A 24605-nucleotide genomic window follows, 5' to 3' on the forward strand; every position below is an offset into this window, starting at 1 on the left:
TTAGCCCTGCGATGGACTGGCGCCCTGTCCAGGGTGTACCCCGCCTTCGGCCGATTGCCGGCTGGGATTGGCTCCAGCCCCCCCACCGTGACCCCGTTCAGGGACTAAGCGGTAGAAAATGGATGGATGGATGCTCTAGTTAGCTAAAATGAGCCGTGTGAGTAGGACTGAGACGTGCACTGCTGCAGATTTGTTTTCCTGTTGGGCTGATAGTGGTCTAACGTATACAGTGTATAAGGTCCCACAACAGTTCAGCCTTCCTGACATGAATGAGGACTTTCTAGACGGTTCCGGTTGCACCATCTCCTGTATCTCTTCCATGATTGTTGGTGGTAACGTTATTTATTTTGGGTACGCGAGATTCTCTGTCCCAGTGTCAAAATCATTCTTTATCTCCTGTATCGCTTCCATGATTGTTGGTGGTAACGTTGTTTATTTTGGGTACGCGAGAGTCTCTGTCCCAGTGTCAAAATCATTCTTACCTAAAGCTGTGGATGAGCAAACTAAGTGTGTATATCATGAACGATCTACAGAAACTGTCCCTTGCACTTAAAATCACGTTTATTGTGACATGCTGACCATGTTTCCAGAGGCTCTGGAGTGGCGCATCAAGTGCCCTACGGACAAACAAGCAAGACCAGAGAGTGCAAGGCAAAGAAGAACCGACCTCTCCCTCTCCGGACGGCTTACATACTACAGTAGAGTCCAGATCGAAGAAGTGAGCAGCTGAACAGGCAGTATGTCCACTGACCAGGAGCCCACCTTCACAGTCAAGCTGCTGCAGCTGTTGTTACTCTCCACTTACTGGGGAATGCAGATTTGGGTCACCTTCATTTCAAGTAGGTGTTACACACACACGCTGGATTAAAAACGACACTAACAAAACTAGGTGAAAAAGTGGCTCCTGACACTGGGGATGTGAATGTGGCCTGAGCGATCACATTTTGGGGAGTGTTAACACCTGCATTCAGATCTGTTTACTAATGATCACCCACAATAATTTTATGCCAAATGTGAGCAAAGCCTCAGTGAAGCAGCTTTGTATAAATTTTAACCAGCTTTTTCATGCCCGCAATTCCACCTACATCCAGATCCGGACCTGCTTTGTTGTAGCTCTGTAACGACGTTTAAACAGATTGCAGTAATCTATGATGTGTCTGTGGGTTATATATTAACACTTCTGAGCTTTCTGCCAGTATTCAACCACAAATGTGCACTTGTCATGTTGGTACTGTGTTGTATCGCTGTGGTTGTTTTTTTTTTTGTTTTTTTTGTAAAACAGTCTACTTAAACCAATAGAGAAGCAAGGTGGCACATTTTGTTTCTATTTGTCTGAATAGTTATAAAACTTTGATAATCATAGATGTACAGTATATACTAACAATGGAAAACTTTTACATAGTTAATTGAATATATTACTATGACTTAATTCAGGTAGAGGTCACCAGAAACTTCCTACCTAATATTATTTTCAGAATATTGCAGTCCATGTTAAAGTAGTAATTTACAATATTTGTAGAATTAGGGGTCTCCACAGTGCCACACAGTTATCATTTCTGCACAGGCTTTGTGATGGACAACCACCTGAACAGACACACGTATGGATTCATTCAGAGCCATCTTGTTCCATTCTACCTCCACCTGGGTTCAGCTTGTGCCTTCTTTAACCTCACTATCTACGCAGTGTATCATCCCAGTGACCTACTGGATGCCAGAGAAGCCTTTCAGGTGTGTTACTTGCATTACATCATCACATTACATTAAAACCAATTTTAAAATATTTTTTTGTAATCTCTGTGACGGTTGCAGCTGTCAATGCTCAGTGGTTTGGCCAAATGGCATCAGAGATCATGGCAGACATGCACCTCATTGAGCAGGGCTGCGGGTTGGGTCAGGACATTGGCCTGTCATCTAATCGCAAAGCTTACGCAAAACTGCGTGAGACAGATATCAAATACAGGCATCTCAGCGGTCGCCTGTGGCTCTATAGACTGCTGTCCTCCCTGTGTAACCTCTGCTGCATAGGCTGCAACTTCTACAGTCTGTGTTACATGGCTGAGAACCTTGTTACACTTTAAAACGGAGATGTAGCTGCTGGACTGTAAAACTGCTGAAAAATAGTCACACCCTTATACTGTAAATCTAGAAACTTATTTTTTATATCAAAGCAGTAAGTTATACAGTATATTTAATACTTTGGGTTTCTTACCACATATGCCTTAGTCATGAGATGAAGAAAGTCAGGTGCCTTGGGAAATAATGAAACTCCCTTGCCAAGATTTCAGCTCCGGATTTTTGTCAGCTTTGAAGGGTGCAGGGAGAGGAATCTGTTCCTGCGATGTGAGTAATGCCTCACCTTTCACCCAGTGTGGCTGACACTGGTGACTGCTGCGTTGTGTTGGCGAGCGCTACGTTGAGATTTCCCTTTATCATTAAAATAACAATCACATGGCTAATAGAGAACACAGACATTCTGACATTACTGCCTTCTTTAGTGAAGTGAATTTACACCACCCCTCAGGCACTTCCACCCTCCCAGTGTGATCAGTCCTGGTGAAACCGATAACAGTTAGTGCTGCTTGACTCCTATCTTGAGTGCAGTGTTTTTTTGTTGTTTTTGTTCTTGTTTTTAAATAATAGCTGTACCTTTCAGAAGCCTAAAACACAGGCTGGGTTTTTAAAAATGCATGAAGTAGTCCAGTGCACTGCAGATGTTTTATACTCTATGTAAGCAAGAGAAAGAGTGAGGGAACTGCTCCAGTGGGTCTCAGTCCTGCTCTTCCTGTTTGGGTGGAGCTTTAATATCTTGTCATGGGTTTGTCTGACTTATCTTATGTTACCTTAAGAACTAGTGGAACCGTGAAAGGTTGTGCTCTCTTTAGCTCTCCCGGCTGCAACGGTCATGAAAAAGAGAGGCTGACACTTTTATGTCAGTGCTGCTTTAGCCTGTCTGAAAAACTAGCACCACTGAGTTCATAGAACTTTAGTTTTGACTGTTGTAATTACCTAGTTGATCTAGAAAGTGCTATAGAGACACTAGGGATTCGGGGATACTAGAAAGTATTGTTTAGACTGAGATGTTGTGGGTCTGTTTTGACTAAATATCTGTAATAATGACACAGAGACCCCCAGACAATCTGAGATTTTTTTCTAAATTATTTTTACATTGCCTGACAATAGTTTTTGCCTTCCCTTAATCCCACAGGATGTTACATCATACATAATGCTTTTAATGTGAAGGCAGTGTTGCAACAGAAATGTTCACAGCCACTGGCGGTGTGCACAGCCGTAGCTGGCTGCATCTGCATCTGGCTCTGGGTTGATGTAGCACTAGGACTTAGGTAGTGACTGTGGATATGACTATGGTTGTATCTGTAAAAAGGCTACTCTTTACATGTCACTTGACACTATGCTTCGCTCAGATATGACTGAGTTGCCAGTAAACACACGGGAGTTAAAGAACAGCTTTGTGGTAGTCTTAACAGCTAAAGCTACAGCCACAGAAACAGCCAGAGCAGTAGCCATTCCATATTGTCAGAATCACAGCACCAGGTGTTCACAACAGAGCCACAGCTCTACGTAACTAGTCTAGTTAATCTTAATATTAGTTGCAATGATACAGGCTTGCCAGCAAACCACCCATAACACAAATAAAAAAAGTATTCATACTGTATGCTACTGTTATAGCTCAGCCTTGCTCTAAGGAGGGAATGTAACATGAGGAATTCAGGAAGAAAGTCCCACTGTGACCTTTTGAAGGCTCAGTGGAATGGTTGTTACTTTACAGTATGCTTCAGATGTTTTTACAGAGCTGATAAGTTTGTAGCTAGAACTCCCCAAGTGTGTTCTGCTTTATTTTAGAATACCTCCATTTGTTGTAAATCAGTCTGAATGTGGTCCAACCGTCGTAGTTTGTGTGGACCTGTAATTCTAAGTACAGTGGACCCCCCAAATTTGCAGGGGTTAGGTTCCAAGAGCACCCGCGATTTTCAAAAAACAGTGAAGAATGGATGTGGTCCCAAAAATGCCTATTTATATAGTTTAAACCCTGAATATGCTCCCAAAACACTTTAATTTAATGTCAAACTCAATTTAATACATTATCCTTAACAAAATAATGATAAAGTACAGTAAAACCATATACTGTATGGTATTGTACACTCGTCCACAGTACAATGTAATGTAAAATAGCGATGTTACCCCTATATGTGCAAGCATGTTTTCTCTGGAATGCACTGGTGTGGTTTTCTTTGGTATATGATGGTAGAATATGGGTAAAAACAGTACCGGTACAGTAATTTAACTAAATAAAATATGCCGTAAAATTATTAAATATTTTTTAATAAGTTGGCGTTAAAAAGCATGAAAAATCATATATTACCAAGAAAACATTTGTAAAAAATACCACTGAGGATACTTGCGGATTCCCCAAATTAGCGGGGGATCCGCAGAGATCTATTAGTTAGGTTCCAAGGAAAAATCCGAAAAGGACTGAAGTTGCGAACTCTGAATGGCAAAGTTGCAGGGGTCCACCGCATCAACACCAACAGCACATCCATAATAGGGTAGTGGCAGCTGAGTATGGATCCTTAACACTCCTTTCTTCTTTGTTTTGTTTATTCAGACTTGATTTTTGAAGCTGCTTATTATGTGTTCGTTACTGGCAAAGACAATGCAATAATACTTGGTACTTCTTTTAAACCTTGTAGTTTTTCTAAGATGATGCATGTTGGCTCAGCCAAATTAAATAAATATAAAATTTGAACGTAAGTCAAGTGACAGTTGTGTATAGACACACGGGTTATATTTGGATACAATTTTAATTTTTTATTCTTGTTGATGTATATGATATTAATTGTTAATGTGGTTTGGATAAAACTAAATGTAAGACCTGTGAGGCCAGAAGTCAGCTGTTTATGGTAGTAGGTTTTTAATCAGATGTATGATCTTTTTTTTCCTATATTAAAATGTCCTAATTCTGTATTTCATTATCAGCCAATTTTATTACATTTAGATCAACATGTAATATCTATATTTGCTAAGCAGTTACCTCATAAACTTGGATTTAGAAGGAAACAGACGGCTTGCAGCCCTATACCACATGTAATATGTCATTTAACTAATAAAGGAATGATTTTTTTTTTCTCCATTTATAGCATTCCTTGCAATTTTGTCCTTGTAAAAAGCCTAAAAAACCTTTTTAATTTAAGATGTTTCAGTCTCAAGGGAATTCCTGGAAGCTGGACTATCAGCCCACCTGTGAAAAATAGTTGGCTAGGTGTTCATGTTTTGAATCTCAATTTGTAAAACTAAATGGATACAGTAGGTGTCAGTTAGTTGTATGTATTACCAAATGTTCAGAGAAGTAGCTGCATGGTGTTTTAGAAGTTACCTAGTTTGACTGAGTAATCCTAATTGGTGCAATATGTAATTGATAGGGGAAATGACTTCTGGCAACTAGAGTCCAGGTGGGGGACCTGGACTCTAGTTTGTAGAAGGCAGGTGTCTTTGTGGTATATTTTGTCTGGTTTATGTATTTGCAATGAACTCAACCAAGTTGCCAAATTTCACCTTACAGTACCAGTGTGAAGTAATTGGTGGCTTGAAAAGTAGCTTCCCATACATAACTGTGTGTATACTCTCACCGGCCACTTTCTTTTAGGTACACCTGCACAATTGGATGCACTTCACTGCAACACTCCTGCTTTAACATCTGTTTATAAAGCTCAAAATATTTGTTTTTGGTGAAATTGTCAAATGTATAAATGCAATTATGTTTATTATAGAGGTCATAGTTAAAGGTGGTGTTGTACTGGACTATATACTATGTTTAGAGGTGTTCCTAATATTCTGATTCATGTAGCTGGGGAGAACAAAAATATAGACACCCCTGAACACAATTCCAGCTTTGGCCTTACAGAGAAATCTAAATGGAATAAAGGCACACCAATCCCACCTCTAAAAGGGGTGTGTAAGGGGGCTATAGTGTCCAGTTTCAGAGTGACTTCCAAATTTAATCCTTGCAGTGCTTTGACAGATATACCAGAAGGGGGAACCATTTCCCCACTGTAGTCAGTTATCTGTTGCAAGTATAAACATGACTCAAGCTATGGAGCTGTTAAATTATGTAGGACCAAGCAGCATTCTGACATCTAAAAATAAACTATTGCAAAATATTTATAGCATCACTAGTTAGAATGAGAACTTGAAACTTGGAAAAGTGCTTTTAATAGTCATAACCTCTACTTTCATGGTAAGTACCATTATATGTAACCTGCAACTGATGTGCTATATATTGAAATTACTTCACTACAACCTGAACAAATCCCAAAGGAATGTCATGTCAAAGCATCTTTAATGTAAAAATACATTGTTTCACCTTCAAATCCACGATTGCTGTGTCAACAATTCACAAGCAACTCCACTTACAAAACAAATATTAGTTTAACAATGTAATAAATATGATATAAAGAAAAGTGTTAAAAACAAAAGCAGCTAACTAAAAATTGCTAACACTTGTATTTGTGAAATGTTTAGATAAGTTTTTTTATACTTAAAAAACCTGAAATGTACAGTAATTTAATACTCAATGACTGCAACAGGAGGCGAGGCAATTCCTTTTCAGCCTTTTGATGATGCTACCTCAGTTAAAAGTGCGATGCACCGCCACCAAAAAGGGGCCCCCTTTGTACAAATAAACCATAAATGCCGTTTGTTAATTCTGCATAGGGAGAACCAGTTACATCCTTGAACAGTTCACAGTAAACAGTGTTTAACAGAGAAGGAACAAAACGTAAACCTAACTTTAAATAATCTCCCAAAGGTGGCAGCAACATGACTTACAGTCACAATCCTTGATGGGAACTAACATGCCCACTGCCCATCCTCTTTGGTTGTTTGAAGGATGAGGTTAGATCACCGTCATGTGCGACAAGCTTATAACACTGTATGAGCAAAAATCAAAAGACATGTCCTAACTACTGAAACAACAGGTAATGACAATGTCAGTGCATCTAACTGTGCTATGAAGGCGACTGAAGTTCCATTCCTTGTAAACAGCAAAACAGTAAAGGCATTTAAAAAAAGGACTGTGCCTTTAAAATAAGTATTAGGTAACACTCCCGTGACTCTTCAGTACCACCCATGCTTGAAAACAGTTAATTCCAGCTGTTCATGCCCATGTTCAATAAACAGTCATCTCAAAATTTAACGTTCAGTTTGTCTAAATGTTTCCCTTCTCAATACTCACAAGTACAGTATCAAAATACAAATATTTAAAAAGAAAACATCTAAAAATCAACCCATAATCCGACTGGAGGGTTTTGTCATGATGGCAGTGTGGCTCAATTTCCACACAAAGGAAGTCACCTCAACACTATTCCCATCAGTTCCCCACCTTTGCTGCCAAAATACTCTATAAGTCATACTCAAAATATCTTTCCATTCATCAGCATACAAATAATAAATTTCAGTGTCTCTGTCATACAACCACTTTGCCTTTGATGTCCAGCTTGATGCTGTCACATGCTTTGCTGGTCTGCTCTTCTGTGAGAGTTATGTACGAGTACACCAGGCTCCCTGCAATACTGCAGCAACACACAGGGTGACCACAGTAAAGTATACAAACAAAGAGAAATACAAATTGACATCAGTATTGAACCATCAGAAACGATGGTGGGATAACAAAACTTTTTTGTAAAAAATACAACAGGAGACTACTGAAGACTAGATATTAAAGATCCACTTTAATACCAGGTGTTTGGGGTAATGTTAGGGAGGAGACTGTCAGTGACGACAACTAAACATTTCTAACCATCAGAAAACTTGTAACTTCATACCTGATATTCAAACCTATGAAATTAGTCCAAGAGAAAATGTAGTCTCCACTGATCACCATCCCAATGTACGTCACCAGGATATTCTGCAAAATGGTGAAAGTATTAACCAAGTCTTTGTGTTTCTGTTTAACAGTTACTTCACACTAATCTGCAGCTTACCTTGATGCAGCCCACAATCGTAGTTGTTAATGCAGAGTTGTATTGTGTACACAGCACAGTAGAATACATCAGAACAAACCTTCAAAACATCAACAGGTTATCACATTACTCATGACTCACTTGTTCAACTGTAAAATGAGATTTCACAATGTTAAAACAACACTGTAGACAAAGGGACATTGTGAGCTACAGATTCACTGGAATATTCAACTCTGGCGTAATCCTGTATCTTACCCCATGATACATGAGAGGATGAACTGGGTGAGAAAATAAACATCTGACCAGCCGTCATACTCCACTGCCTGGCAAGAGAAGCACAGCATAAGAAAGAGCAAAACTCTACTAGTAAAACACACACAACATAAGCATAAAACCCCCCCCAAAAAACAGGAGTAACGATAGATGGCCACTGAAGAGTTTTTGGAAGTGAATGACAAGGCCCTTAACACAATTCACACTGATAAACACAGAAATTTAACTGTGTTTCCAGTAGCTATAAAAAGGTAATAGTCTGTACCTCCACAGTGGTTATTCAGTCAAGGGGAGCTGTGGGTGCTGCTGAAATAACTTACTAGGTGCATAATATCAGCTTTGTGCCTGTCTGGGTGCAGCTGGGCAAATAAGGTCTCTGGCAACACTGACCGACAAAACCAAAAGACAACTCATATTTACACCACACCCCCATGACTCCACATACAGGCACTCACTCTAAATTTAAGTTCAAAGCTTGCAATAACCAATAGCTACTGAGATCCTAAGGCCTAAATGGACTTTATGGCTCAGCTACTTTACTTAAATTAAGAAAATTCAACTACTAAAATCTTGTGTGAATAAAGTTATTTTGGGGTTTGAAAGAACATTATAGAGATGACAGATCAAACAGCAGAAGAACCATGCTGCTTACCTTCTGCATATCTCCAGTCACATGAGCCAACAGCAGAGTGGGAATTATCATAAATAATGCATTATAAAACAATAATCCATATTTTCCCAACTCCTGTGATAAAAAAAAAGCAGACACACATGGAGCAACATGAAAAATTAAGCAGAGGTAGAACAGAGAGGGTTATTCACAAGTCTGTCAGTGCATTCCTCACCAACTAGCATAGAGATGTCATGCATGGGCCGCCCAGTGCGGTACCTAGGAACTCATTTGCACCGGTTTCAATTCACTCCATCTTTCACTCCCTGGAGTTGCTGCACACTTTTTAAAATCAAATTTAAGACCTTTTTAAGGCCTAACCATATCCACAGCAGAACAAATGCACATTAGTTTAGGTAGAGTGTGTAATAATTTCCATTCAAATGATCAAATATCAAACAGATATGATCATGTAGCCCATGGATCCATAATACATGGGATCATGTATTAGACTACATGCTTTAAAGTAAAAGCTTATTTTGATGACAATTACTGGTGTGACCATACAGTCTATGGGTGGATCAGTAGAATCATTTCTAATGGAGGACAGCACATGCAGCCTGTGGTTTTGACAACTTGAAATTCAACAGACAAGTGGAATCACAAATGCATTTTATGAACATCTACATTACCAAGATTAAGCCTAACAAAAAATTAATACAATGTAATGCAACAGCCCTACCGAAAATCCTCCCTCATGATAGTTATCAGTTTTTGTTGAAACTTCTCTAGAGTGATGTTAATGAATTTTTAATAACACTGGTGCTCCTTACTGAAAATTTTAGGAGCACTAGCACAACATTTAGGTGCACCACTTAAATCGACACACAAGTCAACACATTCCTACTTTTCCCATCTTAATCATATTAACAATAAATGCTTTGGTAACAAATACACAACTTACAGAAATAATAATGTGCAAATTTATTTTAAAAGGACTCATTACAGTTTAAGATACCCACTAATTAAAATGAGTCCCACCATTACCAAGCGCAAAATTAAAGACGGGCACATTAGTAATTATAATCCAGTAACATACATTATCTTAAACTGCTAATTTGCACTTTTAAGAATACTTTGATGTTAATATTTCTCTTCTTTTACTAAAGTAACATTTTGAGGGTAGGACCTTTACTTGACGCAGAGTATTTTTATACCGTCTTATTACTACCGATCTGAGTTTTTCCCCCACCACAGGGTTGGCAGTGTGACAGGCTGTACTTTTACTGTACTGTCATTTAAGCCTCTCCTGCAGACCGATTATTAGGCGATTTTTAAATGGTGCTGGCAGAAGTGCCACTATTCCATCACTGTGCATCTGTTTAGATAGGGTGAACAAGATTATAGAAGCACTCATACCAATACAATTCAAAAACACCAGCAAAACCTGTAACCCCCACCTTTCAAACAATTCAGTTGCAACAAAAGCTGAACATTTAACAGTGGGATTATTACAGGACTGGTACTGGTCTTAATTACGTTCATCTTAGTGTACCTGTAATATCTGTATAGCCTTTTATCCAGCAGCAGGTGATGATAGTGACAGCAAACATGTAAGACTCCATGTAGCTACTTTTTCAAATACCACCGAAGCATCTGTGCTTTTATAATTTCATAATGGACACAACTACTTTAATTCCCATTGTGCCAAGTTCAAAAACCTATCTTGCAGGTTGCATCAAAATCGTTATACGAGACAGCTAACCATTCTCAGTACTTGTTTATCTTAGAACCATCTCCCCATCTTGCTAGCTTATTTCTCATTAGCTCTTTTTCATTAGCAGAAAATGTGAGAACCAGCATACATACAAGTCTACATGTATTCAAGACGTAGCATACAAATCCCCCAAAATTACAATGCTAACAGGATAATATAAACAAAACTTAAAATCAACGTTAATCTTTTTTAAAGGATCTGTAGGACGACTGCTCCCTCATAATATCACCTACTCACACACACACTCTTTAGGTGTGTGCTTGCAGATGGCACCCTACAGACATTACAGACTAAAATCTGGATCCACTTCTGCCTTTTGCTGTAACGCAAGAGCTGAGTAGTCTGCTCATTGAACAAAAAACAAAAAAAAAAGTGAAATAAGATACACGCAGCAATGAACAGTATAACAGTAATGAGCCTGATGCTATAAATAATGCAAAAATGTTTAAAAAAAAGAGAATATACAGTCATGGCCAAAAATATTGGCACCCCTGCATTTTTGTCAGATAACGCGCCACTTCTCCCAGAAAAATGTTGCAAATTCTTTGGTATTGTCATGTTTATTTCTTCTGTTTGCACTGAAACAAAAAAGCAGAGAGAAAAGCCAAATCCGATATGTTCCACTCAGAACTCCAAACATGGATTGGACAGAATTATTGACACCCTCAACTTAATATTTGGTAGTGCATCCCTTGGACAAAATAACTGAAATCAATGGCTTAATGAGTTTAATCATTATAGTTTGAAATTGTTGCTGTTGTCTTGTAAAGCAATAATTCCCCAAATCTTGATATAACATTACAGTTGCAGTGAAAAGACAGGGCAGCTTCCATTTGACTGTGCCGGCATTCTGCTTGTTATGTAGCGTAGTTACAATGAACTGTGACCGTGCTCATGCAGCACAAACTGACCATGCCAGTCGGGTTTTGGAACATGCCCACAGAGACAACCCCTATATGTTCACATGAAAGGGGCCTGTTAAAGCAGCTGGCAGTGAAAGCCAAGGCTAGTGGAGAAGCTGTAGAACTTGAAAAGCCTCCTGCATCATTAAATCACATGTATGGGTGTATTTTTGCTTTCCTGTAAAATATGATAACGGAAGAAAGGTGGTGGACAAACGCCTATCGTATGTCTGGTTATGGTTTATTTTAATATTTTATTTAAGCATTGAGGATCTTGATTGCTGTTTTCAATTAAGACCATATGAACAGTTCCTCGCTATAAGTGCTTACTTTAGTTTTTTAAATAATACATTGGAAGTGAACTCAGGCCTTTTTTGTTTTTGCTGATCCTAAAAATGATCTGATCTGTGAGTTTTGTGATTCGTCCCACCCCTATCGAAGACAGATGCTGAAGGACAGTTTGGGTTCTCTAAATTCACTGACATCAAGCTCAATGTCACACAGCTTCCAACCAACAGTGGTAGCTATTCATCGGGGAGGTGCTGCTACATACCTTTGCATCTAATTTTTGTTTGACGTAGGCTCCGTTGGCTGCAGTCAGCAAGTCATTCAGGAGAATAAACACGTAGCCTTGCAGGTCAAAGGACAAGTCAGCACTATGAAGAGAGATGAGAGGAAAACAATGGGCCTCATACACAAACGGTATGTACATAAACTTGTTTAAAGCATACATACAAACAAGTTCGGGATGTGTCAGTATTTTCTTAGCCAAATTTGTTCTTACTCTTAGAACTGCCTCAGATCATGTGCATGAACAAATGATGAATGCCTGGCTATGTTAAAAATGTAAACACACACACCCTTTATCTGAATGCATAGCATATTAAAGCCTCATTCGTTAAAAAATCTAATATTTACCAATTATACAATTAATATTTATAATTTAATTTAAGGCTTTAGTCATTGACTAATTTACTAATGCATTAGCCAAATGTTGCCTATTAAAAAACAAAAAAAATGGCACCCTTTCATCCTCATCAATTACTGTCAGAATTAAAATATTCAATTATCCCAGTCCAAGTGTCATAGTTCTATGGTGCCAAATACATGACTTTAGTCTATGGCACTGAAAAATAAAGCTTGGCATTGAAAGTAAAAGTGTAACTGAAAAAGCAAACATAGGTATTGAAAGGAAAAAACATTGGCATTGAAAAAAAAAGTATTAATAGAGGGAAAATGGCAAATGTTCTGAATTCTTTGTTGATGTCAGTGTTTTTCAATGCCAAAGTATTTTTTTCAGTTTCACTTCTCCATCACTGTTTTGCCATAGAGGGGAGAAATTTGAAGGTTGGGGCTGAGACCCATGAGGAGAGGACAGCCCTCTTCCACTATCCGCATCGGGCTTATGTCTGCTGAGCACGGCTGCATAGTTACTATAGCGGCTTTGCCGAATTCAGCTGGAGCTCTCAAACTGCTGTGTGTTTCTTTCTACTGGTGTCTTTACTCACATAACTGAGCTACGTTAAAGGTCACTTTTAACTAACATTATGCTGGTGTGGCAGAGGTCTGCTGCAGCAAGTGTTAGTGTTAGCTACAGGTAGGCTATAGCTAATGTTAGCTGTAACTAACATCACCAGTGCACAGTCGCTTATCAGAGACTTTCTGTGGGATCTTCCGGGACTGTCAGAATCAGAATCAGCTTTATTGGCCAAGTGTGTCGTACACATGATGAATTTGACTCTGGTACAGTGGCTCTCAATGTGCATGTACATATCCTCATGCAAGGCAACAGCAAGGGGCAAGTAAACCGTAAACCAACATAAGGTTGCGTATTATAACAAATATAAACAGTATTAATAAGCAACAAACAATGCAAAATAAACAGTATAAACAGGCAGTAAACAACGCAGACAGACAAGTAATGCTCATTGTGAACGAGATAAATAGGAATTAAAATAGAGTACTTAAAAACAGAGACCTGTACGGATTGGTATAATCTCTACAATGTATATTTACAGGTACTGCACTGGAGGGAGGTACTGGACTGAGGGTTATTGTCCAGTCATAACTGTCCGTCTCCCTCGCAGTAATGTTAAATGACACCGTGTGGAATGGGGCTAATGAATTTTAAGGTCTGCCTGGAGTGGGAAAATGCCAGTAAAATGAAAGAGATGGTTTGAGAGCTACTGGTGAACTCGGGGAAGCCGTACGATGCTGAAATTGGCTTCTGATTTGACAGTTAAGGGCAACGTTACAATACAAAGTGACATTTTCTGTTTTAACACCTCTGAATGTTGTGAAAAAGTTTGACATTCTAGAAAAACTCAACACTCAGTGAAACCCAGTTTCCAATTTGTGAAAACTTGATAATCACATTAAATGTCCATTCTGAAATGTAACAGTGTTGGTTGTTTTTATTGAATTGGCTCATATTGATCAGCTTCTCCTACCAGTTTCTAGTGTTATAAAATTACACATATGTAGCCAGTGTTAATTTGTAGCCATCTGGTTAATTTGCAGCCTATTAAAGGGTTGCAGGATATATCAACAATTCTAATTTAGCTCCAAGCAAGTGTTAAGATGGCATATTGAACGTGCTGGAAGACAATGCAGCCTGTGCCTTCAGGAGAGAGCAAATCTTCAGAGGCTCATATAATGTAATTAAAGAGCGTGACGGATGTCTTATCAGTCATTTCTGGCAAGTTTTGCAGCACCTATGCAATTCGCTGGAAGACTATCAGACAAATTTCAGTCAGTACCTCCTATCTTGTTCTGCTTCTCTGATGCATCTTCACCACTGTCTCCATAAGACGCCTCTAGGCAAACGTATTTCCTTGTATAGAGAAATGGGGGCATGGCAATACACTGATGGTGCATTGCAGGAATGAACCTGATATTTTAGAATGAATCTGATTTATTAACCTAAGCATGGTAAGAATAAAATTGGCCAATGCGCATGCGTCATGAATCTGACGATAATTTTGTGTACAAGGTAAGCTACATGTCTACACTCATTCTATTAGTGAACGAGGGCTAATGTGAGTGAGTGTTCTGTTAGCTTTGGCCATGGGCTTTTTCAACAGAGCTCCTTTAACTACAGCTAAGCAACATGCACCCTCGAGATAGTATCACTTAAGTGTGGACTTGTATCAGGAAAGGACAACCCTTTGTAGAGTTGGTAATTGTAGTCTGGTTAACAGCAGGTACACTTGGATGTAGCAGAACTTACCTTGCAGCTATAAATGCCCCGAGGATCATTGTAAATACTGTCAGCTGGACTGGCCTGGAGAACTTCTTTCTGCCAACAGTCAAAGAGCAACAAAATACAATCTGAGTGTTTTGGGCTACAAAAAAAAAAGCTGCCAATACAATTCAAAAAGAAAAGGCTTTGTGTTTTGTACTACAGCTGTGCCCTAAACACAAGGGCCAGGAAATGACCAAAAAAAAAGTGGGTTATCAGTCATGTGTAATCTTACTTGAGAAGAAATCCCTCAGCCAGCATTGTGAATAAGATGGAGAACCTCCTCAGGACAGTAAACATCGGCAGACTGGCAGAGGTAGATACAAGTTGTGAAAGTAAATTGTCAAAAATTAAAAACATCACCATCAACAGCCATGCCCAGTAATCTCATGATGACAATGAATGAACTCCCCTTTAACTACAAGCCTTGACAATTTTGAGATAAGGACTTACTTCAGCCTTTTGGTTCCAAACAGACCAGTGATTTGATTTCCCACATAAAGGAGAGGTAGAGGAAATGTCTAGAAAACAAGGTAAACATATATTTAGGCTTTGTGACAAAAAGGAAGTGCCTCCACAACGGTAAACTGCTAACTAGAGATTTTGAAATTTCTGAAGAAATTTTAGGTGTGCCAACTCCGGCGGTTTAAAATATTCCTAACTTTGGAGTCATACCGTGCTACCCAGCTGTGTGCCATTGTCAAGTCAATCGGACTTGCAGAACATAGCACTACAAGGTTTGTTCACACGTGATGAAATAAGACCCAATGACAATATGTTGGAACATCATGTAGACAATGATGTTGGATTTGGCTGAATCAGGACATAATGGAACACGACGTCCTAGAGCAGAGCAAGTGACAGAGAAAAACAAAGAGATAATAACAGAAAGAGAGAGAGAAAGAGAGATGGAGAGACTATATATATATATATCTGACAGGGAGACAAAATTAACTTTATTTTCCTCTAAAAGTAAAAGTCATAGACATGCAATTCTTAGACCATATGAACCAGAAGGACCTGCAGAACATATTAGTATAGCATTTGTACATACTATATGTGAAATGACAGAGGAAAAATCTTCAACAAAGGACAAGGGGCTTAAAATTAAAATGCCTCCAATTAAGAAACTATAAAAGATATCTAAATGATTTTTAGAACATGCTGGTATAACAGAATTGGAATGACTGATGTAAGTGGCACCATGGCAATGTGACTGATAATGAACGGGTAGGAGCATGAGCTGAAACAACATCAAATTTAATCAGCTGTTATTCAGAAACTACACATCAAATCAAGAAGCTACTTTACACTAATGTAGGGCAAAGTGTGTATTGTCATTGTGCCTCCTCCTACATGAAACAATGGTACAAATAGCTAGCTTTAATTTTAGACAGGGCAGCATGGTGGCACAGTGGTTAGCGCCGTTGCCTCACAGCGAGAAGGTTCCGGGTTCGGGCCCCACCTGGGACCTTTCTGTGTGGAGTTTGCATGTTCTCCCCGTGCTTGCGTGGGTTCTCTCCGGGTACCCCGGCTTCCTTCCACAGTCCAAAGACATGCAGCTTAGGTTGATTGGTGTCTCTAAATTGCCCATAGGAGTGCATGTGCGTGTTTGTTCGTCTATGTGTTAGCCCTGCGATGGATTGGCGACCTGTCCAGGGTGTACCCCGCCTTCGCCCGATTGCGTGCCGGGATTTTACAGTCAGTGCGTTTTGTCACAAGGAAGATGTACCAAGTTTGATATTATAGTTAATCGTTTTTCAGATATTCAAAAAAAAACTTGGGGAAAAGGCATTTTCCATTCATCCCTGTAGAGGAAAATTGCTCGTTTTTCACGATTTGTAGAAGAACCTAGATTGGACCCTCACCAAAGGTCATAGCACACTATTCCCAAAGGGAACACAGGACATACTGTACTTGAATTTGGTAGACATAGCTCAAAAATGTGGGAGGAGTGGCAGAAGAAAAATAAAAAGGAATAAGAAGATGAAGAAAGAAGTCTACTACTACTACAGGACTGCAAGAGGTATACTATACTCCTTCGGACCTCGCAAACCTAGTTGTTTAAAAGCCAAAGCAATGAGCAGACCAACTGATGGACAAGAAAAGATCAGCAAATCTCAATAACCGGCGAATATCATTTCCGACAATTTTCGCTGCTTATGTTTTCTATAACGACAGCAAAGTGAATACATTTGAGGTTTGGAGCAGTTTGAGTTTGGCCAGCAATTAAGACATGTAATCCTGAAATCTGTGTATTTTTTAAAATGAAAATAGATGGTGAGATGTTGGGTCTCTCACCTTGCGAGGTATGCTCTCATCGAAGTCTGGGAAGCTGATCACCCCTGCTGCCTTTCCCACCCACAGCACAAGCACTGTGGCCAACATCTGCACACACAGTCAGCTAAAAATTACCTGCAGCTCTGTTTGCTTTCAGGGAGCATAATGCATTTAGTAAAAAGGAGAAAACCATTCAACTTACTTGTCCAATTCCGACACATATTGACGAAGGGAACCTGAAACAAGAGTTAATCCCAATGAACACACTGTGGCTAACCTCGCACTTAACACTAGTGGGGTAAAATACAAATAGCTTGCTAAAATTATACTCAGTGAAGCTCTCCTCGTCAAGTCGGTACCACAAGGTTACCCTTCGCTAGTCAGAAGTTCCCGTTAGCTAATAAGCTTCGCCATCCAACCAGCACAACTTCCAGTAGCTAGGTTAGCTATCGTGGTTGCTTTCCAACTGTAACCGTAAGAGGAGTTAGCTAAATAAATTGTTACCTGTAGTTAGTGAGGACACTTTTGTTCACGACGACGATGACAAACGAGCTTAGACCGTAAAATCCAGCGGCAAACAATTTCACAAACACCGTAAGAGGTTTGTCCGCCATCCCCGACAAGTTCTCATTCCTGTATGAGTGTCGGCTGTTCCCCTGCCATCATTTCACCGCTTCCAACACACACACTCAAACACACACACACAAGAGACTCGAGGACGTGGAAATTAAGAACCAAGATGGCGCCGCTGTAAGAAGCTTTTTTTCCTACACTGGTTGATTTTTTTCGTTCGAAACCTGAATTCCTTTGCCCAATGACCAACTGATGTGTTTACAAGTCACTGGGGTAAAGACCAGCATGTTGAAGTTTGTTTTAGAAACACTGACTAACTTCTTCTATCATTTTCTCTGTTCTTTTTCGGGATAAGTGGACACTGAAGCTCGGCTTGCTAATGTCATATTCTTCTTGTTAGCTTACATTAGCGTTCCAACTTCGTGTATAAATATTCCCTTTGCTGATATGTCGACTGTGAATGAAAAGATAGAAGCTGAAAGGGCAGCGGGAAATCTTAAACGGGTTGATTATTCAACAACATCATCTTAAGAATCTCCCAATAATAGCCCACTGAAAAAGTCACTACATCGCGAGCACACCTCAAACGCTGTGCTGCTACCTGCAATTAACAAACGCCGCATCATAGTTCGATTTCTCGCCCGATCACACGGGGATCAACCCCGGACAGACGTTAAAAACTCCGACATTTTCAGGCAAACAAAAATAAAGATATCGGAAGACCTAACCCAGTATGAGAAGGATGCAAGAGCCAAGCAGTGGCCGCTGGTGGAACGAGCCAGTGAACAAAACTAAAGAGCAGGCTTTAGGAGCCCTTTTGCTATCGTCGATGGTAAGAAGATCTCTACAGATAAATTGATTGTGTTTTTGATGCTACATCGAGTATCAGAGAATATCTACTCACCCTAGCACAGAGTCTGACTATAAGGTACAGTTTTATTCTCTCTGTGGATGTGAGGTTTTTCTGTTTTTTTTTTTGTTTTTTTTATTGAGAGAACTCTGTGAGCACAGGTTATTGTAAAAAGTGACTTTGATCCTCAATAAGTGGAAGTTGATGTATACACTATAATAGTAAGATAACTGCCTCTATGGCATGCCTTTCCTCAAGGCATAGTTAGTTTTTCAATGGCAATGTTGAAACATGGCAGATGCAGGAACCAGTTTTCTTAGTGAATCATGATCAGTTGGTGGGAGTCAGATTTGTAATCCGAAGCCACCGTCTAGTTGACCTGAGTCACCATCACTTCTTATTTGAGCTGCTCCCGTTAGGGGGCGCCACAGCGAGTCATCAGTGGCCACCCAACTGCTACACTTGGCCTGTTTTAGATGACTAATTAGAGAGGTGCTGTGGCACTGACTTCATTGTCCTTCAAGGATATCGTAATTGAATCAAGTGTTGCTTTAGAGAAGAAGAGAAGAGCATGAAAGTACATGGAAAGGCTCATACAGTCTGTGTACTGGGGAGGTGTCTGAACTTGAAATACAACTATTTCTGATGATTTTGAAATGCAGTCAATAATTGTGTCCAGTCCATTTTTGGAGTTCTGTGTAGAATGTATCAGATTTGGCTTTTTCCTCTGCTTTTTTGTTGTTGTTCCAATGCAAACAAAAGAAATAAACACGAGAATGCCAAAGAATTTGTGATTTCAACAATTTCCTGGGAGAAGTGGTGCATTATCTGACAGAAATGCAGGGATACCAATATTTTTGGACATGCCTGTATATACAGTATCTCCATTCAAGCTAATAGGGTGTGTACTTCATCTGTGCTTGAACATAACACTTCATTGGCCTTCAGTGTTGGAAACAATTTACAAAAATTTTACTTAGTTTTCTTGTTGTAATCACCCTGAGCATTCAAGATGCATTTTCAAATTTTGTTTAAACTCATAAACATGTATTTGTATGCACAGGACAGTCACAGAAAAATGTGTATATTCTTTAACATAGTCTAATAGCATTTTGTACTTTGTACATTAAAGATTGTCTTGTGAAGGCCATTTACTCTAATTTATCATGTAATTTATTATTGTTACACATTCCTCATGAATTCACTTGTTTTCATGCAGAAATAAATTTCAGACTGGATGTACAATAGTCATAATGCCAGAATGTTATTTAAGATGACAGCCACATGGATAACCTGCATATGTTGTTATAGCTCAATCAGCATTAAGGTTTTGCCAACAGGAGTACATTCTCCCAACTTTCGAATGTCAGTGGTAGTATGTTGTAATTTTATTCATTGTTGTTCTTCAGTCATTTCATGATATGATAAAGACCTTAACAGTGTATGTTATCCTCTAGAATGAGAAAAGCAAGCATTTGACACAGGTTTGATATTTTACATGACCAGAATGAAGGCCAGCTTCAGCTGACCTGACCTTACAAAGGCCCATGTGTATTTTGGCAGGTGGTTGTGGGATAAAACCTGACGTGTCTCTGATAAGAAATGTATCACACATATGCCACGTTGTCAAACACTGTTGTTGAGGCAAACTCTCAGAAGGGGACATCTGATCTAAGCCATGTCTGGACTGAATGCATCTCTTGGATACTTCCTGGTCATTGTGATTTTTGCAGGCACAGTTCGAACATTTCTTAAAAAATGGCCACAGTTTAGCTTCATTTTGGAGTTTGCCTACTCTTTTATGCTGGTGGCATGCTGGCTGGAGGTTCAGACCATTGTGGAAGTGGGTGAGTGGGCTGGGGGCTTGGGTCCTGATGTAACTGTTACCATGCTGTTTGTGGTGCTGCTGACCCACGGTGTGATCTGTGACGGTGCATCAGGGAATCCCATCCTGGCTGTGCTGAAGTTCCTGCAACTACAGGTCACCACTCTGCCCACTGTGCTTTCTATTGTGGCCCACTTTCTTGGGGCCCACCTCGCACTTCTAGTAGCTGTGTACTACTGGAGTCTGGAGTTGACAGACATGCACATGATCAAAAACCTGATGGCCAGAGAGTGCAGTACGTCTCTGCTGGTCTCTTTGTGTCAGGGCTTTTTTACTGAGTGTGTTTGCACATTCATCTTCAACCTTGTCCACCTAAACTTGCGACACAGGTCCGCTCTGCTCCGGGTGCCCCTGATCACCATCCTTCTCACTTTCCTTTCCTGTGTTGGTAAGTTTTAAGAGTACAGAGCAATTGCTGAAATGCAAAAAGGAACATTTTCATTTTAGATCTTCTGCAAATAAAACCTCTGAAAATACTGGGCACCATCTGGAAAACTAGATCAACAAACATGCTCCTCACTCTACCAAGGCTGCAGCATGTTAAATGTCATTGTACTTTTAAATAAGTTTGCTTTGTGGATGTTTCACAGGACATTTTAGAGACTATTTCATTAAAAAAAATCTTCCCTGATTGGTTAAACAACGAGTAACTAATTTTCCATTCGATCTTCTAGCCAGAGGCTACACCTCAGCATACATGAATCCATCCTTGGCCTATGGCCTCACTTTCCACTGTCCTGGATTTACTTTCAAAGAATATGCATTGGTCTACTGGCTGGGCCCTCTCACAGGTACATTACATTACAATGAAATAAAATACCAATGCATAATACAAACATGTTCATTTGTTGCTAATTCTTACAATGAATGTTTTCTAGGCATGACTCTGGCCCTTCTCTTGTACATGGGCCATATTCCAAGGATTTTTGCCAAGAACCTACTGTATTTTCAGAAGACACGTTTCAGAGTGCCAAAAGGAGACAAAGCAGAAAAGAAGAAACTGTGAAACTAACTACACATTTTTTAAATTAACTCTTTAGGAAAATACTTGACAACAAATGATCAGTGGTCAAGAGGTGTTTACTTCAATTTAACAAGCCTGGGATAAATAATAAATTGTTATGCAGTGATTCCATTCTTGTTGGTTGTTTTCAATAAAACCGACAATCACTTTCCACCATGTAACAAAACCACTTTTACTAACTCTTCCTCCTTGAACCCACCATGTAAAGGCTGCTACATGGTGCCATCTAATGGCAGTATATAGAATGACACTGACTGCTTTACAAACGACAGATCTATCTACTACTCTGTTAGTAGGTTCAAGCTGTTCCCGTTAGGGGTCGCCACAGCGAATCAACCGTTCGCATGTATACATTTGGCACGTGTTTTACGCAGGATGCACTTCCTGAGGCAGCCCAAATTGGGATGCTTTATAGAGGGCATATAAACCAAGAAAATTATCTTACAGAGGTCAAAATGTACTAAATCAACAAAATGAGTGAAATACAGAAGGTATTTTGGAATTGAAATATCTAAATACTTCTGACTATAGATATATGTAGCAAAATTAAGCTACACATATCTCAAACAAAAATAAATATCAGTCCATGTTAAACAGGTATGAGAGGGGAAGTGTTGCTATGTGTTGGCAGTACTTTGGGCAGAATCAGATTTACAAGACTGTGATCCACAAAGTTCTTTGTCTTTTGGCTGATTTTCAGCAGAAGTGTCCAGATCTGTAGGTGAGAAACAAACAGCTTTAACAGTCACGACTTACTTCCAATTTTTAAGTATTTGGTATCTAATTTGTGCAGTAAAATTACTATAGTTTTAGGATCTCAGGACTCTTAAAGGGCCCATGGCATGCTTTTCCTTGTTTTTTGACTTATCTACAATGTTAAAACAGTGAATTATCACCTTAGATGTGACCTAAAGCTCAAAAAATGTGTACGTATGTTTGAGTACTTCTATCGCAGAAGCAACTCAGTTTATACAAGTTTCACAAACTCTTGCTTGCAAGACTTTTTTCTAACAAAATAAATGGTCATTATCTCCAGGCAGCTGCATGTTCATGTGAGCTTGCCTGACATCCACCAGTGCCATTGTAAAAGTCAAATTTTTTGACTGCGCCGGGTTTTGTGGATACATTTTACCTCCTGCTGCCTGCACTTTGACCCGAGGATGTGGAGAAAAATACAGGGCCTGAGGTTACTGCATGTACTAGGGACTCGTTTTACTTGACCAGGTCTAATCTACAAGCAGTTAGCCAGTGAAGCCCCCTACAGTGGTGACTGATCAGCTCATCAACTCTGGATTCCCCTGGAGCCCAGAACATGTTTGAGGCCTCTTGCTTGAGGCCAGAGTGTCTGCCGCATGTGATGTGATGCTGGTTAACGAGCCATCATCTTATTGTCGGTGCTACACTACCTGCTGGAATTAATTTCACTACTTTGGGACTGTATGTAGTCGTGTGGGGGAAGAGGCAGTGACCACTGGTTGGATTTACTGACCTTGGAGCTACTGGAAAGGGAGGGATGTTTCTACTACTTGGTGGGACTTAACGGCAAGTAAAAAAAAAATAATAAAAAAATAAAAAACAAGTTGCATGTCTCTTTATGCCTTGTTTTTGTAACGTTAGACATAATTGTTATAAGGCTGGAGAGGTGGCTATGTCTACATTATGCCGGTTAAAATATGGGGTTTCTCAATTAACCGCTTTCTTTTGAGTGTTACACATCTCTTTTCATCAGTACATTTACTGTTGTTTATCTATCTATGGAGGAGAAATTCAAATTAATTAATGCCGTTGCGGTTCGTTGTGCTGTCCACTTTCGACAACACTGGCAACAGGAGGTGTGCGCGTTCACAAACTAGCCTCTCGTTTTTAGCAAGAGACTCTTTGGTTTTATGATTCTGAAATAATTAATTATAGACTATTTGGTGTTATGATGTGTGCAAAGCTAATCTAGAGATACCCAAGATTAAACATTAAATGACTGGAAATGAGCATGCCATGGGCACTTTAAACTTTATTAGAAAGGGCACAAAGGAAAAACAAGGTTTCAAACTACGGATTTGATGCTTCCCTTAGTACTGTTTATCTCATGCTTATGGAAACCATCACCTGTGAAGCTGGTGTGTATAGTGTTAATTTGAGGTTGGTCACCTGGCTGCTTTTGTTGATTCAGCTGAGCCTCAGGTCGGTCTGCCCATAAACAATAATCTGGATTATTCAGCAGTGTCTTGCTCTGTCCACAGCTGAGGCACCTAACCACAGTGAAGCGAGTCCTGCTGTTTTTTCCTCATGAGACACAGTCAACAAGTAGGTTAGTGATCAAATATTTCAATGAGATACATACATAAAGCAGCCCTTAGATCATCTAATTATACCAAGTATGCAATGCAAGGTAACATAGGAAATGTAAACACACTGTAAATACTTGGACTATAACTCCAAATGGTAAACTTACTTTGTTGTCTTACTGTAGCAGTTACACCAGGGATCAGCAATGAGCAGCACTTCTTGCATAATGTTCTCTTCACTGATGGGTCTCTGCAACAAAATGAATCATTAACAGTGACAGAAACCCCTATTTATGCTTGGAGAGGTGAGATTTAATTAAAGGATAGGTTCAGTGCAAACAAAACTTATGAAAAGTCCAAAACCAATATCACATTTATGAAAATGTCAGTGCAGGTACTGTACTTTCTGACTTCCCTACCCTGTCGTTTGCTCTCCACACCAAACCCATTTACAGTATTCCTACTGAAAACATCAATAATCAACAAGTCATATAATTTCAGTTTTAAAAGGCTCAGTCATTTTCTATAACAGCTGCATACTGTATATTTTAGTAATACATCTGCTAGGGACTATTCTCAGCTGACTACTTTTGATGCTGTGTAAAACAACAGAATGAATTTCTATGTGTGGCTGACCTAAAGTAAACTTCTGTGTGTGTGTAAGGCAATGAAGGCACCGATCAGGCATACTTTTATGACCACCTGCCTAATACTGTTTACATAGGAGTCAATGTGGCAGTTGGTCGGCACTTGTGTCACTCTGCAGCTTCTGTGAATCCATTTGCTTCCACAGTTCTACTGCCAGGAAGAGCACAGATGTGTCTACATCCATCCATCCATTTTCCTCCGCTTATCCCAAACCGGGTCGCGGGGGCAGCAGTCTAAGCAAAGATGCCCAGACCTCCCTCTCTCCAGACACTTCCTCCAGCTCC

The 24605-nt window shown here is 39.6% G+C and overlaps 3 protein-coding genes and 1 long non-coding RNA gene across 7 annotated transcripts in view; 2 read left to right on the forward strand and 2 right to left on the reverse strand.

Annotated features, from left to right (window-relative positions):
• The window catches only part of LOC109962130 (uncharacterized), a 2539-nt gene extending 781 nt beyond the window's left edge, over positions 1-1758 (forward strand). The window contains exons 2-3 of the long non-coding RNA XR_002275215.1: positions 591-839; positions 1565-1758. This is a non-coding gene — a long non-coding RNA (uncharacterized LOC109962130). The remainder of the gene's footprint in view (positions 1-590; positions 840-1564) is intronic.
• A 5525-nt stretch (positions 1759-7283) lies between these two features.
• slc35d1a (solute carrier family 35 member D1a) lies at positions 7284-19143 on the reverse strand. Of its 3 annotated transcripts, none has more exons than XM_020603406.1 (12): positions 18038-19143; positions 17262-17295; positions 17081-17167; positions 15233-15300; positions 15015-15086; positions 14768-14836; positions 12092-12194; positions 8902-8994; positions 8232-8299; positions 7998-8076; positions 7839-7921; positions 7284-7586 (listed from the first exon to the last, which is right to left on the reverse strand). In XM_020603406.1, coding segments are annotated over exons 1-12 (864 nt in total). In that variant the 5' UTR covers positions 18040-19143; the 3' UTR covers positions 7284-7480. The 3 variants fall into 3 exon arrangements, with proteins under 3 accessions (XP_020459062.1, XP_020459063.1, XP_020459061.1); XM_020603407.1 differs by lacking the exon at positions 18038-19143 and adding an exon at positions 17951-18020; XM_020603405.1 differs by lacking the exon at positions 18038-19143 and adding an exon at positions 17564-17937.
• A 444-nt stretch (positions 19144-19587) lies between these two features.
• Positions 19588-21391, forward strand: aqp12 (aquaporin 12). Its single transcript, XM_020603410.1, has 3 exons — positions 19588-20755; positions 21042-21158; positions 21246-21391. The coding sequence occupies exons 1-3, from the start codon at positions 20161-20163 to the stop codon at positions 21371-21373; spliced, it is 840 nt and encodes a 279-aa protein (XP_020459066.1). The 5' UTR covers positions 19588-20160; the 3' UTR covers positions 21374-21391.
• rpp21 (ribonuclease P subunit p21) overlaps positions 20689-24605 on the reverse strand; it is a 5796-nt gene continuing 1879 nt past the window's right edge. Inside the window, exons 3-5 of one of the 2 annotated variants that reach the window (XM_020603409.1) lie at positions 23841-23923; positions 23537-23671; positions 20689-20782 (exon numbers count right to left, since the gene is read on the reverse strand). In XM_020603409.1, the coding sequence (XP_020459065.1) occupies positions 20763-20782; positions 23537-23671; positions 23841-23923 (238 nt within the window). In that variant the 3' untranslated portion in view covers positions 20689-20762. Of the gene's footprint in view, positions 20783-21429; positions 22107-23536; positions 23672-23840; positions 23924-24605 lie in introns of those variants that run through there. The other variant, XM_020603408.1, reaches the window with a different exon arrangement.

Source organism: Monopterus albus, unplaced genomic scaffold, assembly GCF_001952655.1.
Source record: "Monopterus albus unplaced genomic scaffold, M_albus_1.0 scaffold61.1, whole genome shotgun sequence".
In the NCBI taxonomy this organism is placed as follows: domain Eukaryota; kingdom Metazoa; phylum Chordata; class Actinopteri; order Synbranchiformes; family Synbranchidae; genus Monopterus; species Monopterus albus.